At 37.2% G+C, this 17,658-nt stretch overlaps 1 protein-coding gene across 1 annotated transcript in view; it reads left to right on the top strand.

Annotated features, from left to right (window-relative positions):
* Nucleotides 1–17,658, top strand: part of MGAT4C (MGAT4 family member C) — a 152,261-nt gene that overhangs the window by 128,781 nt on the left and 5,822 nt on the right. Inside the window, 3 exon segments of the mRNA XM_064702028.1 lie at nt 11,445–11,470; nt 11,472–11,598; nt 15,800–15,947. Of these exon segments, the coding sequence (XP_064558098.1) occupies nt 11,445–11,470; nt 11,472–11,598; nt 15,800–15,947 (301 nt within the window).

Genomic DNA, 17,658 nt, shown 5'->3' with positions numbered 1-17,658 from the left:
AAGCAAATGTCATTTTAAAGAAACAATGAAGCACAAGTCCAATGAGCTCTCAAACAATGGGGCATACATCCAACAGACATATCACCCAACAATCAGTAGTGGAGCAGTGGCCTGAAAGTATCACTGCAGGATCATTGTGCATCTGTCAATAAGGTTATTATATGTTCTTCTCTTGTAGTCATTCCTGAAAGCCTTATTTGAAAAGATGCCATGTCTCTTTTTCTTGAGGCTCACTAAATCTATTTACATTGCAATTCATTAGAAAAACATAGGGTACTGAGATTTTATGAGCGTTTACAACACTGTTTCTTGCCAATGCTGAGTTAGACTTTTGTTTTCCCTGAGCTCTCCATTTTCCCTGAGCTCTCACTGGTGGTGAAAGCCTCTCCAAAAGGTGATTCAGAAGGATATTGCAAGGTTGGTGTTCTAAAGGAACCAGTTTGAGCAAAGTAGAGCACGTCATTACATAAGACTCAACACTAAACTAATTTCTGCAATTCAGGAGCTATTCAAAAACAAGAGAGCTAGTGTATCTACAAGGGCAAATCTAAGAAGTGATGTAAAATATAGAATAAAAAGGAAATTATTTTTAACTGGCCATGGAGATTTTATTTTTGTTCTTTTTTATTTTACTTTATTTAAGATACTGTGGATATTCTGGTTGCTTTTCTTCTCAGTAAAAGTGCTACACTTTGATCCTAGTGCACAGGTCCAAATAAAATTTAACTTATCAGTTGGCCTTGTTTGAACTTCACTTGCAAAGAAATGTAATTTCTTTTAGTGAGAAACTCTTTTATAATACTTTTTTTCCTTCAAACTAAAATTCTCTTTTCTTTCTAAATGGCACTGTAGCTGCTGGCATTGTAAAAATGAAATAAAACGGATGTTGAAAGTGCACATTTAGATTTATTGATGTTATTTTTGACCATATAGTGAGAAATCCCTTCCTGTCCATGTATTGAATTTAATTGAAATAACTAGTTTATTTATTAATCTTATTTTTATATATTGATATGGTTTAAGACACATGAAAGGGTCTTCAGTCACTAGTGTGGGAAAATATTTAATAGCTTCTTCAGAGGAAAAGTGGATTGGAAGTTTACCTTAAAACACTCAAGAAAAAAGCATCAAATATTTTTGTTAAATATTTATTCAGCCTCCACTACTAGGCTTTGATTATTTAACAAATTATTTGGAAAAATAAGGAATTCAAAAATATTTTTTTTGCAATAGAAACCTCAGTAACTAACAGTATTTTATTGCCATGGCTTGAGTTTATTTATCATAACTGAAATATAGAATAGCAGGAAAAGTAATTTAAGCCTTTATTGATCATCAGGCTTGACATGTAGTAAGGATAAAAAACCTGTTTGGCTTACGTGACAGGTTGACTATATCATCCAGCTATTTTGTTGATTTTTTTTCTTCTGTTTTGCTTTGTTTTGTTTTCAAGAAAGGAAAGAGAGAAAGTTTTTTAATTAGGTTACAAAATTATCCCTGGCACAACCTAACAGATACCACCAAACACAATGCTACTAAAGCATAAATTGAAGCTAGAAGTAAAATGAATTAAACGTCTTCTAGAAAAATGGGAAACTAATCTGCTGCAAGACAGAGGTAGTAACACCCTCTCCTTCTCCACCATTCCTTTGAATAATGGTTCATCAGTTCAATGAAATCAGGCTTCAGCTTCTCACTGAATAGCCGAGATTTCCACAGGCATAGGATTTGGAGAGATGTTCCCTTCTCAAACAGAACTAGTTTTACTTGACAGGTCACAGAGATAAAGGGTAGCATGGCCGTGCTCACTGAAAGCAGCTTTAGATAAGTCGGTGCTTGCAGGGATCCCATGCTACTCAGCTCTGTGGATCTGAAATGCCTGTTAGCTTGGCATGAAGCTATTCATCCAAGGGCTCTTTTCACTCTGCCTAGAGCCACTTCTATGAAGTCTGTGGGAAATCTGATGATTAAAATTGAATTCATCATCATTGCAATTGGAAGCTGCTAGTGCACCTGGTCTGCCTCTTTTCTTTGAAGGATAAATTCACAAGGTCTCTAAACTAATATTAACTCAGAAGGCAAAAGCAGTGCTGATAATGGTAACAGAGATATTTACCCCTCCCACTACAGATCCTGCTTAGCTTCCATGATCAAATTGCCTTAGACTACAAGATAACATCACAGATTTTAGGTACTGCTAAAACCATCTTCTGTCACTGTCATATTTTCTGGAAAAATCCCTTTGCCAGGATTTCTTCTCCTGGGAAGCAGAGTAGCCTCAGAAAAAAAAAGGAAAAACAATATTATCTCATTTGCTTCTCCTGTGTTTTGCTGCTTTGGAATGTGGTTGCTTGATTGGTTTCATGAGAATTGTTTTTACTTAATGACCAATCACAGTCCAGCTGTGTTGGGGCTCTGGTGAGTCACAAGTTTTTCATTAGTATCTTGTTAAGCCTTCTGAAAGTATCTTTTCTTTATTCTTTAGTATAGTTTTAGTATAGCATTCTTTAATATAATATGATATCATAAAATAATAAATTAGCCTTCTAAGAACATGGAATCAGATTCATCATTTCCTTCCTGCCATGGGGGACCCTGAAAATATCACAATCTTCCCTCCTTACAGAGTCAACATGAAATAATGTAATTGATCAAGGCCAGACTATTCCATAAATAACACAATCCACTCAACAGCAAAAATAATTTTAGTTCTTTCTTGTTAAAAATCAAACTAATGCAATCAAGACTACTGGGTTTTGAACTAATGAACAGTTTCAGTGATCTAAGTTGGGTTTCTGCTAGTTACTCTGACTGCAGAATCAAAGCAGAAGATAAAAAAATTTTGGATGTATTTTGTCCACACACTAGATTGCTTCTGTTGAAAATAAACCATAAAAAAATATGTTTTGGATGTAACAATAGATGAAGACACAAAACATTAAAAGAAAATTATAGCATTTTGTAAAGAATTTGTTTCATCTTATATATGGTTATTCATCAAAATTTACTGAAGAATTGTTGGTCACACACCTATCCATAGTTTTCTAAGCCTTTTATATAAAATGGGTTATTTTATTGACCAGGAAGTTGGTGCTCATTGGAAAGTCCTAATGAAACTTTTGTCTTAGAAACAAATTAGTAGTATGGCCAGTGAAAAAAAATTTTCTGGCATTTAATTTTCTAATCTATTTTACATTACTTCCCAGTAGCACCATGACCTTCACAGATACATGGCTTTTGTGCAAATATCCAATTATATGGTAGAATCTCATGAGTTGGACAGTTGCCCCTTAAAAGTTAGCCAACTTTCTAAATGTACTTTTTTCCTCTTCTGAAAAAGTCAAACCTAGTCTAAGTAGATGTTAAAGGACCCAACCATGCAATTAATTTAAAAAAAAAGTAATAAAAATATTTAGAAGTTACCATATTAAAAAAAAATTACTTAAATTACTTTTTGGTCTTGGCAGTGTCCCCCAAACTTATATCACAATGTGAGCTCTGTGAAGCAATATGTAAGGATGCCAGGTAAAAACATCTTTTAATATTTGACAAAGGTCCATTATATCCAGCACCAAGGTTATCTCCTCAGAAGTGAATACTTATCACAAAAAATGACACTCATTCCTAATCAGTTAAAATCTCTCAGGGCTGTTCATCTCTGCTGCTGCCTTCTTACAAGCCACAAACACTGTGAAGCAAGAAAAGGATAGAGAATTATTGTCACCATTCAGTGCCTAGGTCCCCCTTTAGGGTTAAGGCTACATTAAATGATAGGTTGAAATTAGTCACGCATATATGCAAATGCATGGAGGCTCTTTGGGTTTTTTAATTGAGGGGTTTTTCTCCACAACATGTTTACAAATAACTAAATGACTGTAGGTGACAAAAAACTGGTGGGAGTGGCTGATATGCCACAGAGTTGTGCTACAATTGAAAGGGACCTTTACTTGCTGGAGAATTGGGCTGACAGAAACCTCAAGTGTCAACACGGAAAAGTTCAAACTCCTGCACCAATAACAACCCCTTACACCAATATATGCTGGGCACCACCCAGCTGGAAAGCAGCTTAGCAGAAGAGGACCTGGCAGCCACAGCTGACATGAATTTGAAGAAGAGCCAGTAATATGCCCTTGCAGCAAAGACTCTGGGGAAATAACAGAAAATTGGCAAGGAGTATTGTAAACACACACTCAAGTGACTTACAGCTGGGGTGTCAAAAAACACATATATCATATTAATTGCTGCTTAGCCTTGTGTGTTTGACAAGCAGAACATCTGTGTTTAGATAGTATAGGCCTGTGATAGGCTTAGAGACACCCTATCAAACATTCTGGAGATTTATTCTCTGCTGCAAGAAAGATCAAGCACAGTGGTAATCTATGCCTGTGCAAAGCCCTGATACACAGGCAAAACCAGCAGGATCAGCGACCCTCTAGCATGGACCAAGCTCTACAGTGCCTGCAGCTCTGTTTGTTTGCCTGGGTCCTGTTTTGAGGATTCCCAGATGTGGAATAACAAAAGTAAATGTGCATTTTGTTAAGAGTTTTATGTTTGTTCCTGCAACCTGCCTGTGCTGACTCACACAAAGGTAAAAGGTATCCTGGGCTCCTCAGACAAAGCACTGCCAGCAGGTCAAGGGTTGTGCTGCACTTGGCTCTGGTGAGGCCACTCCCAGAGTGTTGTACCCAGTTCCAGGCTCCTCACTAAAAGAGAGATATGGACATGCCAAACAGAGTCCAAGGAAAGGCCCCAAGGATGTTTAAGGGACTGGAGCATCTTTGCTGTAGGAAAAGACTGAGACAGCTGGGACAGATAAGTCTGGAGAAGATGAGGCTCAGAGGGAACCTTACACTGTCTGTGAATACCTGAATAGATAACAGAAAACAGAGCCAGCAGTGACAGGACAGAGATAATGGGCACAAACTGAAACACAGGAAGTTCCCTCTGAGCATCATGAGCACTGGCACATTCCCAGAGAATGTGTGGATCTCACTCCTTGCCTATATTCAGAAGCTGCCTGGACACCACCGAGGGCACCTGGTTCCAGGTGGCACTACACAGACAAGGAGAGTGGAACACATGACTTCTAAAAGTCCTTCCAGCCAAACCGTTCTGTGATTTTGCAGTTCTCTGAAAAAGCACTCGCGTCTCTATTATGTGAGCTGATGAGAAAACCATGAACTGATTTCATCAGAATCTCTTTTCATCAGGTGAAACTCTTTCCATCAAGATTAGTCGGCTTTGGTCAAACATTTCTTTTTTTATCCCCAAAAGATGTTTGTCTCTGTCTCAGTGCAATTCTATTAAAACAGGGTTGTCCATGGCTCTTTACAAGTTCTCAGCTCTAAACTTTGAAGGCTGTGGGACACTGAGGTATAAGTTAACACATGGAAGAAGTGTTGCTGACACTTCAGCTCAGAGTCTGTGCTTTGGTGAAGGGCCTAGAGCTGAAGTATCTTCACACCAGGAGGAGGATGTGAAGATAGTATCTCTCTAGTTTATTCTTGCCAGTCCCTAATAGACTCAAGGAATTTAGTTTATCTGCTAGCCTGTAGCTTCTCATAATCCCAGTACTCTCATACTGTACAAATGTACTGTGTGAGAGCTATTCATTAAAGTTTTATCTTCTGTTGAATCTATCAATACTTGCATCCATGTACTCCTTTCATTAATTGATGAGTCAATGGATAAAATCTATTGGCTATATATGTAACAATGTCTATCCTCACCTTTCTAAAAATTCTCTCCTCTGAATTATGCCCAGTGCTATTTTCAATGCACAGCATTTCTCCCTGTATTTCTGATGTAGACTTATACCCCACTCCTGTATCTCTAAAAGCTTTTACTCTCACTCTCCCTGGATGTCACAGTTACCTGTTCCTTCTCTCTTCATACCAATGCTATTTTAGTTGAATCTCTGCTTTGTCTCTGTGGAGCAGAAATTCAGGGTTATTTCAGGTTTCTTTGTTATGTTTTTTTATCTTCCAGGCTTTTTCCACATGCCATTAACTCACTGTCTATATAGTTTTAGAAAAACTCATTTTTTACACTACAACTACTTGATAAAATAAATCCAGTGGTATACAGCCATCCATCCAATGATGGATTAGATAGTGCTTTACCACATAAGTCAATGCAACTTCATACTTCTTAGTCATCTCTTCCCCTTGATTAGACTTGACTATTCCATGCCAGAAGAAATGCATTACACTTTGCTCAGAATGTTACAGCCAGAGTTGACTCCATTTTATATCACTCTGAAGCTGTCAGACTGGAAAGACACTTTATCCACCAACACCTGCTTTGAATTTAAGCTCTTTGCTTTTTTTCGTTGGTCAGTAACTTGCCTCAGCTGAATCATCTGTTTCCTCCCAAACTCTGATCCTCTGTATGTATCTATATGCTACATTAGTGTTTGAAATAATGTTTCACTTTCTGTGGATCAAGGATAATTATGCCTTTCAAATTCTCTTCTAAAATCTACTTCTTTAGCCCATCCTTTCTTCAGTGCCACTTTTGAGTAATCTGCCTACTAATATACCTCCACTTTTTAACCTCCTGTATCTAGAACTCAGATTTCAGATGATACAATCATCTTTAAACCATTTATTTAATCTTGTGTAACCACACAATCTACTTAAGATTAGTTTGAAACCTGAACTCCTCTGGTTTTGTTAGCCTCATTCTGAGTTAAACTTTCCTTTCCTTCAAACTAGTTTTTATTCCCCTGCTGCCAGTGGCAGTGAACATCCTGCCTGTCAGCCTTAAACATTTTATGTGTACATTCAGGCTTTCAGTAAGGCAGTGAATCTGCCTGGGAGTCTATCTGAGCCCTATGGAATAACCCATGCATTACAATGCTCTAGTACACTACCCTCTGTAGCTCAATTCTACATCACAATTTAGGGTTCATTTTTGTTATTCTTGCATAAGAAAATCATGGTACATGCAAAATTTAATAATAACCATGTAAAAATCTGATTTGTTTTGGGGCTTTTCCCTTTCTTTTTTTTAGAAGTGCTTCCTTTGTGAGTTTATAAAGATAACTGAATGTAATTCCTGAGGTATTGTGTGCAGCCTTCCAAAAAGAAAAAATGAAAAACACATTGAGAACTGCAAGTAAAGAAATTCAGTAAGTGATAGAATGGTATATCACAAAACTGAGGAATAAAGTGCCTGCTTCTGAGTGTCTCTGTCAAATCAGGGATTACAATAAGATTCACAAGGGTTTTAATAATCAAAAGATATTTTTGTATTATCTCATATAATAAATGTGGCAGTGGATCAGCTCCACCTCCTGGAATATGGACTCTACAGGGACAGGTAAATCTACATGTCTCATTTTAAAATATTAAAATATTAAAAAATTAAAATAATTCAGTTGCCATTTCTCACAGCCACCAGTGCCTCTCTAAATAAGCAACTATTTTTTTAGCTGCTGGGGCACAGCATTGAGGCAGACCAGAATATAATACGAAGATGACCTTGTTGCTCCATACCTGTACAGCTGTAGATACAAACAAATTAACTGTACTGGTTAGGGGTAAGGCTAAGTCCTTAACTTGTGCAGGTAACCTTAAAGGTAAAGTAACACCACAGAGCCTTTTTGTGTATCTGTTTATGGAGGAAATATGTAAGGAAAGTAAGTGGTAATCTCTAAAAACAGGACAAAGCACAAATCCTTAGTATTATCAGAAAGTGATGAAGAATTAGAATGAATCAAATATAAAATTGTTTACCAGAGTGAGTATACATGAATTAGAGAAATTATTTTATGAATGGCAAAAAGTCTTTTTCTCTGAAAAAAGGAAAATAAAGGAAAATAACTCCTTGCTTTATGTATTTTTTTTTCTCTTGGGAATAGCCATATTGAAATCCAAACTAAAATTTATTTTAAAATTTTAATAGACATAAATTTAAATATTTTCATTTCCATTTTTGGTTTCAAGGACTTGCCTTATTAAAAACAGTCTTTCTCGATGGTCATTTGGGATTACTTCTTTTTAAAAAAAAGTTAAAATTCTTCTGAGTGTCGCAAATTCTGCAAGAGAAAACCTTGCAGTGTCATGTGAAAAACAATTCTTGACATTGTACACAGATTTCACACCTTTGTAGATCCTATAAAGAACAGCATCTACTCGCTGTAAAAGTATGTAATTGCATTTTTTGGCTCACCACCTTTTCACTGTGTGTTGTTTTAAAAAGTCAAAGGAATTATAATTTTACATTACCATGTAAAACTGCACATGTGTGTCTGATAGCAGCTCATACATGTGCATAGAGATCTGTGATCTTACAAGTTCCCTCTCCAGAGACTGAGAAAATGCACACATCTCATCTAGAAAGGAAAAGATTTATAATTTATGCATGTTTATTAACTATTTTGTTTAACTGCTTCATGCCAGCTTTATGAAGCAAATTGCATTTATACCATTCTGATAGCTACTTAATTATGCATGAATAATGAAGGCATAAAATCTTCAAGCAAAGCTGCGCCTTCAGAACTGAATTATGAATTGGAACCTTTTTTTCAATATCAAAGTTTTTTAGTAATGGTCAATGTTCTGCTCAAATGGTCTTAAAGAAAATCAGAGGTCTCAGTGCAGGAAATTCTGAGACTATTTTTGAAAAGGTGAATGGCATAGCTTGAAAAACAAAAAAAAAAGAAAAAAAGAAAAAATGCAATGCACAGACTGGATACAGAGATGTCAGAGGAAGATGTAAGGACATATGGACGATGCTGGGCGCGTTCTTAGCCGAAGGCTTACGGTGTAAGGATGTCAAGCAGCGCCTCCAGCCCAGCTCGGGCTGGGCACAGCGGCGAGCAGCCCCTGGGCTGGCACGGGCGAGCCTGCGCTGCCACCTGCTGTTGTCACCAGCGGTGCCACCGCCTCCTCCCTGGGGCGTCCTGCCACTCCCTGCCTTTACCTGTCACGGACCTGCCAAGAGATCGGATCGGATGAACAAAGACCCTCCCCTGGCACGGTGTTGTGCTTCCAGATGTTTCCATGTGCAAACAGAGATGTAAAGGCGTCGTGTGCCACCAGCGCTAGCAATGGGGGTCTTTGAGCGCTGACGGTACTGTGCCCTCCTCTCTCTGTACATCAGTTCTGGTCATGACAGTTCCTCCAACCTCACCTATGTAATTCCCTCTATATTTATTCCTAACCCAACGTAGGAACGATCTCATACAGTATGACCAGAAAATATGGTTTGAGCCCCTTCCTCACCCTTGGGGACTTCAGACAGGTGGCTCAGGGCAAAGATGGGGGACCTGTGTAACACCACAGTCCAGACAGCAAATATGTCACATATATTCATCCTGTGACTGAAAAAAACCACATTTATTTATTTATTTCCACGTTTTGTTGGTTTTTTTGGTTTGTTTTGGTTTGGTTTTTTTAACCCAAGGGAAATGTAATATGTTGACAGCAACTGCAAGGACTCTAACCCAGACTAACTGCAGTTTCAATAGTCAGAATAGTTAATGCCACTAATATGAGAAGTGTCAGTATTGAAACCATCCAGTGATCCTCTGACTGGTTTTTAAGAGTGAAGTGGTTTGAAAATCAGTCATTGTACTGTGAGAAGAAGGGAACAACAACAAAAAAGAATTAAATAAAAGTGAAACCCAAATCGTATGTGTAACACAGTATTTTCTAAAACAGGGGCAACCTTTCATTTCCACAACAGCCTGCTGGATCCACAGACAGCTAGCAATAACTGTGCTGTCACAGGGAGTTGTAGGGGTACAGGGAGGCTTGGTGTTTAGCGATTCATGTCCTTAGCACCTCCTTCCTGAGGTTTATTTTCAATGTCCTTAGATATTAAGAAAAATGAAATCTTTATGTAACTTTAAAAAATATCTACACTGGGGTTTTCAGCTTCAAAATAATCAGGGTTTTTTAATTCAGCCCACCCTAAATAAAGACAGACAAAAATGTATATTGTTACTGATTCGTTTTTTTTCTTCATGCAGCCTGTAAATTGGTTTTACTCTCAGCATAGTGAATATAAAAGCATTCTGTGTACAACCAGCCTCCATTTACTGCAGTTCATTTCAAATGTATAGATTCCTTGCAATTACTAATTGCATTACAAATATTTGATATATTTACCTCCTGCTTCTCTGGAGTATAATGGACTCAAATTTTATACTGTTAAATATGGTTATTCAGTTTGGCAAAACAAATATACATTGGATTTTGTGCTTGGTAGATTTTTTTGTTATTAGGACAGAAAATTTTCTATATGACATGACAAATCATTTATGGAACTCCTAATATGTCCTATTTTGTATCATTGTAGATGTTCAACATTTTTGAAAATCAAGATATTTCAGTGCAGGGTTTAACCATTGCACGTATCATATTTTTTACTACTTCGCATGGACTAGCTTTAAAGTCTTTGTTTGTATATAACTTCTATACATTAAATTCAATTGAAAAATGATGAATTGCTATTGGAAAATAATTACAATATGAGTAAGAACATAATACATAAATAATAAGTCTATAGTCTGCTGTTTTGTTCATAATCCCTCAGACTTTGGATGGTGAGATCTTTAATTTAGGACCAAATCTTGTTCAAACACATACAGTCCTACACAGGTTAGTGTTACAATTTGGTGGACAAGAACAGAGTTCATCTTGTTCTCCAGAGTAAAATTACTAAAATGAATATGCAACATTAGAATATGACAGACAGTCCTTCTTCTTGATCTTGACCAGAAACATTGAGGGGCTTCATGATCTCTGGGCCACCCTTATTTGATTTATCTAAACAGGTTGGTAAGGATTTCCCAGTACTCTGCTTGGATGTGTCTGGTTGGGCTGGAGACCCACCATTCTTCTGAAGATGGAAATAGTACTTCCACTTAACCTTGGGTTTCTGTACTTTGACGGAAAACTCTAATTGATATTATACAGTCTTGCGAGTACTTTTTCTCTTCAGGGAAGGTATCTTATTTGTGCCTTACTTGTATTTAGCATACAGAATTCTTCTATAGGTAACAACACTGATTCAGGCAATAATTTCCTCCTTGCCTGTTGACCTGGCCTGTCTTTGGGAGGAGACACAGGTACATGGGGGAACAATGCACAGCATCATCTCCAGCCACCAAGCTGGGATCTGACAGTTAAGCATAGCGAACTAGACTGTTGATGCACTCCTGCCACAGTGACATCCATCATAAGCCCACTTTAAAATGGGTATGACAGTGGGTACATGTTTTTTCTTTACTGACACAAAAAAAAAAAGGAAGCTTAGTTTATGGTTAAGATTGTATATTAAACCTTAACATGACAATGATTAAATGAAGTTAATTCTGCATGAAAGTGCAGTCTATGTATGTTTGAAGGGATTTGGTACATCTGAAGGTAAGTTTAGTTGTTGTCATGCTTATCAGGTGGACCATTCTTGTAATACTGTGGTTTTATTCATAGGTGACACTACCGTATGCAGTTCTTCACGAGACACAACTTGAAATATTTTGATAAAATGAGATGCTTGCGGAAACGATCAGCAGTGTCGTTCTTAGGAATCCTTGTTGTTTGCTTGCTCTTCATGAACTTGTACATTGAGGATAGTTATGTTTTGGTAAGTTGCAAAGAAGTGATCCTGAAACAACAAAACAGTAAAACACCTCCTAGTAAAATGGTAAATTGTTGAGGATAAACTACATCTGAGCTATTTATGTGAGCTGATTTTCAACATGTTTTGTATACACTGCAAATCTCACCTCTGAACACTGCATTAAATGCTATTATAGAAATAAAATTATAAAAGAAAATTTACACCCATTTTATCTACTTTAGGCTCCTTGCATAAATAATTTCATTTTAGTGAGTTTATTTTGTGTGTTTCCTACCTTTTGTAACTCAGATTTTAGTCTGATGGATTCAGTACTACAGCATTAAAAATTAGACAAATGAAACCTAATGTAAGTTTATGATTTTGCAAAAAAATGTGGAAATATTTATGTAGGAATTTCAACAAATAAGCTACTGGCAACATAGCACAACTCTACGGTTCATGTGTAACACCTAGGGGTGTTTCAATGCTGAATGCCAAGTGAGCCCTGGAGACTCAATTAATGGATTGAATTTCCAGTTCTTTGGAGATTGGACTGGGCCCAGTAAAAAATCATAGTGGTTGAAAACTGAATCTTGCAAGCAGTAAAATGGCTAAACAGAATTTGTTATATTGTGATATGACTAGATAGTGCTGTCTTTATCTTGAATTGAATGGGGACAGTATGGATTTTCCAATATTTTGAAGGGTGAAATCTGATCTCATGTGCATCTGAAAAGAAACATAATAGAATATCAAAACTTGTCATACACAAGCAGTAAAATCCTTAAGTTATTTATCAAAACCATATATACAGTCATCATTATTTTAATTTAAAATAATATAATTATAAAATTAGTTACCACAGTACTGTAAATATTTACAATATTAATATTATGCTAGTACTCTTTAGGCCATTTAAAAGATAGCCCGTTCTTGTAGCATGTTACTCCATTACAGACATATTTCTTTGTTTACCACAAAGGTTTTTCACTTTTTTATTTATTTAACTTTTCTTGGTTATGATTAAATTTGACCTGACTTATCACTTTTTCTTCCTAGTGGCATTTTCCCTAATGTTTCTTCTCTGTTCACTAATTGCTTCAAAGTCCCCCAGATGTTTCTGAAAGTGTTTTTATTATCACTGCTAATGGTGTTCCTCTTGGCTTGTTTTTGAAATCTTCCTGCCTATTTGCCAGCTCCCCAGATGGCTCCATGTCTTTTTCTTAATTTCTCTTTCCCCCTCCCCGCCACCTTTTATAAATTCACTCTCTTTCATTGCTTCTCTCATCACAGTTCTGGCATGTTTGCATTCATGCAGCTCTCAGCCAAGTCTCTTGCCAAGTCTCCTGAGAGTTCTTCCAGGTCTCTTGATACCTTTATGGTCCATCAAGTGTTTTTCAAGTGTGTTAGGATGTTGACTTTTCAACTTATTTATTTAGCTTTATTCTCAAACTTCCTGACCCTGTCTGACAGCTCCAAACACACCCTGTCTGGTGTGTTTTCTCTGCTGAGGTAAAAGATGAGCAATTTCACTGTTTGTGGTGAAGAGAAAAAGACTTGGGAAAAGCTTTTGAGCACAGCAGGCTAACCAGTTTCCTCCAGGGAATGAAGAATCTGAAAGTCCTCAGAGCCCTAAATTGCAGCCAATCTCCTGCTGGACGAGGGTAGCTGTTAGAGGGAAGACAACTGAGCCAGAGTTCCCCTTGCCAGTCTCGGGCAGCAGGCTGTGCAAGGGCTCGTGGTGCTGGTGTCTCTGGCACCAGATGTCACACAAGCGTCTTTTTCAAAGAGTTAGAGTATTGAAATGACATTCATTTTGGTAAACCTTAAGAAGGGAGAAGAGAAACTTTCTGGTTTTCCTCAAAGAGTCTCACATATCCAGAGAATCCCTTTACTGTTTTCTGCAGGGCATTTGCTGCAGAAATGGAAGGTAAGGGCCCATGTGGAAAAATAACTGAAGTATATTGGGTGGAGGGCATGCAGTTATGCAGTGCTGATACATGTGCATTAGAAAAGCAGTTTAAGGTGTTTCATCTGCAGTGTATGAACTGCATTTGATCAAGCATTTTGAAGACATAATAAGCTAAAATATACCAGATATCACAAAATTCACAAGGGAGTCTTCTACCTACTCAGAGTTGTAAGTGTATTGTGAGTGAAGCATGTGTTCTGTGCTCTTCTATGAATACTAATCACTGTTTTGGGCATTATTCAAAGAATTACACTGTTGTAATTGACACAGCATCCTTAGCACAGCAGGGCATCCTCATAAAGGGTGGAGAACTGCCATTCATCCTATGGCACCCACATGAATCTCCCAGCAAACACTGGAATGCAAGTTAGAGTTTAGTTAACAGAGGAAAGCCAAAACCATTCTAGAAAAAGCTAGAGAAGAAAACCAAGCTCCTCAGCTTCACTGACCTCTGCATAGTCAGAGATAGAAGAAACAGATTTTAATCTTTTGAAAAAATCCAGATTTCTGTTTTGCCCATCATTCAACAAAAGAATGAAAGAGCAGCTATTAAAAAGAAATGTTAGCCACAAAAGCCATTTATTAAAGAGGGGGCAAAAAAGGAAATTTTTTGTGGTCAGTTTAGATATTTTGCTTGTTAAAATCAAAACATTTTCTTCTGACATTGTCTGTTTCTAAAAATTTTATGTAGCAAAACCTCAGCCAGCAGAATAAGTTTCCATTCCAAGACCTTATGAAACAAGGAATTTTGGTGCTCCATTCTGGAACCCATGACCCAATGTTTTGTTTGCTTCTCAGATATTAAAGAAAGGTTTTGAAAAAAGAAAGTTTTTGGACCAGCCTTTTTTCTTTTCCACCTGACATTTTTAATGGAAAATCTCCTCAAGTTTTCGTGTATTTTCTTTCAAGATCATTAAGTTACATTTTAATCTTGAACTTGATCATCACACTTCCTCTCATAATTTATGAGCAAATGCAAAGTGGTACATAAGCACTTGAGAGAAATTACTTAAGAGACACTGAAGATCAAGAGAGCATAACAGTGCAGGTAGATGCCCCTGGATGTCTGCCAAAGATCTTTACTAAGCTCAGAAGTGGATTTTTTTACTACTTCTGTGCAAGAAAAACAATGAACTATAAATGAATGTAAGATCAGTTTACAGAAACATTTATTTGTGCTATAAAATATAGCTTTGACACATTTTTTAATATTTATGCCATTAAATATGAGCACTGTTTACTGTTCCTGTGGTTGTTTCAGTTAGCAGCAGTACTATTACTGCACAATGCTCCCATTTAATGACAGATCCCAAAGTTTTAGTGCATTAACATATTGCATGCATCAGAAGAAACAAACTCATTCATTCATGTGCCTGTCATCAGACTAAAATCAAACCACATAAATTAAATAAGCATTCCTACTTTTAAATCCAGTCTTCATGAGCTGTTAGATATTTTCTCTTTTCTTAAGGACTGAGGAGCAGACTTTCCCTGAGGCCCAAGTGACATTATGGGTAGGGCACTATTGATGAAGCCACTCTTTCCCCTCTGTGCCTTTACTATCACTAGGGAAGCCTCTTGGAAGAGGACTGAAGAAGGAGGAATGAAGAGGAGGTGTGGTGATAAATGTACATTTTGACTATGCCATCAAAAATGTTTTCCAAATTCAGAGAAAATTGTCCTGTCTGCATGATCACATACATTTCTTCTTATCGCAAACCTGAGTCAAAGCTTCTCGGAAAAATGTCAAAATGAGCCAGATGCCAGGATCTAGATTTCTTTCCTTTGCAGCAGTTTTGGTATATTTTTTAATCACTAGAAACATTTTTTTAAAATCTTCTGTGTTTTTACATCTGTGAAAGTTATCCTATCTGTTGCTGAGTGATATTTTCTTATCCCTCTTTTGAATACCACAGCATTTTTTGGCCAATAATTTAATATTTGCTACCTTTCCAGAGATTCATGCAAAGTATTTTTTTTCTTTTTCTTTTACTGTAATCTGAAGGTTTATGGTAGATTTTCTGTAGTCAAAATGTATGGTATTCAGTAATGCCTGTTGGTATGGGGGGGTTTTGTTTGCTTGTTTGTTTTTGTTTTAAATGAGGTGACATCTACATGCTTTCCTGAAAGCTGAAACTGAAAAATGTTATTCTTGGAAACCTGCCTGTCCATGTTTCCTCTCTAACTGACATTCACAAATGTGTTTCTCTCTCTCTCTCCCTTTTTTTGTTATTTTTGTTTTCCTGCTAATAGGAAGGGGACAAGCAATTAATCAGAGAGACAGCCACGCACCAGCTCAACCCAGAGCGTTATGTTCACAGTTTTAAAGATTTGTCTAATTTCTCAGGATCTATAAACATTTCCTATCGCTACCTAGCTGGCACACCTTTGCCAAGGAAAAGTAAGTAACTGCAATTTGAATATTGCAAAACAAGCCAATCTAAAAAGGTGTGAAATCCATACAGTCCCTGTGGTATTTCTATGAAAGAGGGGCTGAGTTAAGCAGTGACAGTCCCAAGAGAGTTAGTGGCCATTCTTGCATGGCCTCTAGTCCAGACCTAGCAGCCTGATTACCTTCTGCCTGACTTGTAAATGTCCTGCAGGCAGCCCTTGGGTGGTCTGTGGGAGCATAATTCCATGGATCTCCTCCCAGGCAAGAGGAAGATGATTTAGGAAGCAGAAGCAAGGCACATGCTGGTGGTGTTCTGCAACCACCCTCTGAGAGCACACTGCAAATCTCTGTATAACTGGTAAATCCAATTTTAAGTATGCTTGGCATAACACAGATGCACCCCTCAGGTCTACTATCCTGCCAGCCCAGTAGCTGCAAATGGACCTCCTTGCTCCTTTAGCTGTGCTAAAAAGGAGAATTGTGCTCTTTTTGGGACAGTAAAGGAGGATTCTTCTCACAGCCATCTGCAGATGGACTATTTAGTTATTCTTCACACATGGTTCAAGACTTTCCTCTAAAAGTGAAATATGGCAATACCTAGGTGTCCTTTGGGTTCCAAATCAACCATTTCACATACATAAACAAAACCCTGAAGTCCAAGCCCAGAAGGTAAAATAAAATAATACGTGAGTTGCAGAAAGCTATAAAGTCTGTTCAAATAAATTTGAAAAATCTAATGGCTCTGTATGCAGTGTAAATTACTTCTGGGGGTTGTGCTTCACTGTACCACTTCATTTTGAGCAGACTTAAGCCTCAAGGGAAACCCTGAATCACTATCAGAGCAGTCTTTTACAAATGACTACATTTTAAGAAAGTTGGGGTAGGTTCAACTTAGGTACACATTGTCAATTACACAGTCTTAACATTTTTTACATCAGAAGCTACAAAAATAGAGATATATTAGTAAACATCTGAAAAAAATCCTAATTTGGAATGCTGGTAGGAATACAATGACAGTGACTACAAAACAGCAGAAATGAAATTTCATGTTTTATAAGATATATCTCTGTCTAGAAAGAATGTAACAGCATTAAAATTATTTGCACAAGCAAGGAGAGAAGTTCTCTTCTACTTTAAAATAATATCTAAATGGAAGAGTGTTTCCTTTTGAAACTTGATGAGTGCTTGATGAGTCCTGAAAGAGGGTTAGAAGAAAAACTACTAGCAAGGAAAAACTAGACAAATTCACCTAAAAATGAACACACTGAGAAATCACTATCCATGCAAAATTGATAAAACTGTAAAGTTATGCAGAGATGTAACTAGACTTTTAGAGGGCTTAAAATGATAGAAGTGCTGCATTTGGTAGTTCCTTGCTTTCCAAATATGGTGTGAATAATCCCCTCACAATCCCCTTTCTTTTGGCAGATTTACAGCCTTATCATTGTATGTGTGGTTTTGTCTACAAGGCATAAACATGCACACTGCTTTGGCATTTGTCCCCAGTGTGCTACTCCTGGCAGTAAACAAGTGAATGTTTAACACAATAGTCTCCATATGTCCATTTGCTCACAATATCACACCTCCTAATGAAAAGGCAATAAAGGTCCTTTGTCGCATGCAGCTCAATAAACTCACATACCAAATTTCTCAGTCTTCACCATTCACAAGGTTTATTTAATATAAACACAGCTCTGGAGAATATCTTTGTGATAAAATT

This window comes from Zonotrichia leucophrys, chromosome 1A, assembly GCF_028769735.1.
Source record: "Zonotrichia leucophrys gambelii isolate GWCS_2022_RI chromosome 1A, RI_Zleu_2.0, whole genome shotgun sequence".
Lineage (NCBI taxonomy): Eukaryota > Metazoa > Chordata > Aves > Passeriformes > Passerellidae > Zonotrichia > Zonotrichia leucophrys.
This window is presented reverse-complemented; position numbering and strand designations above follow the sequence as displayed.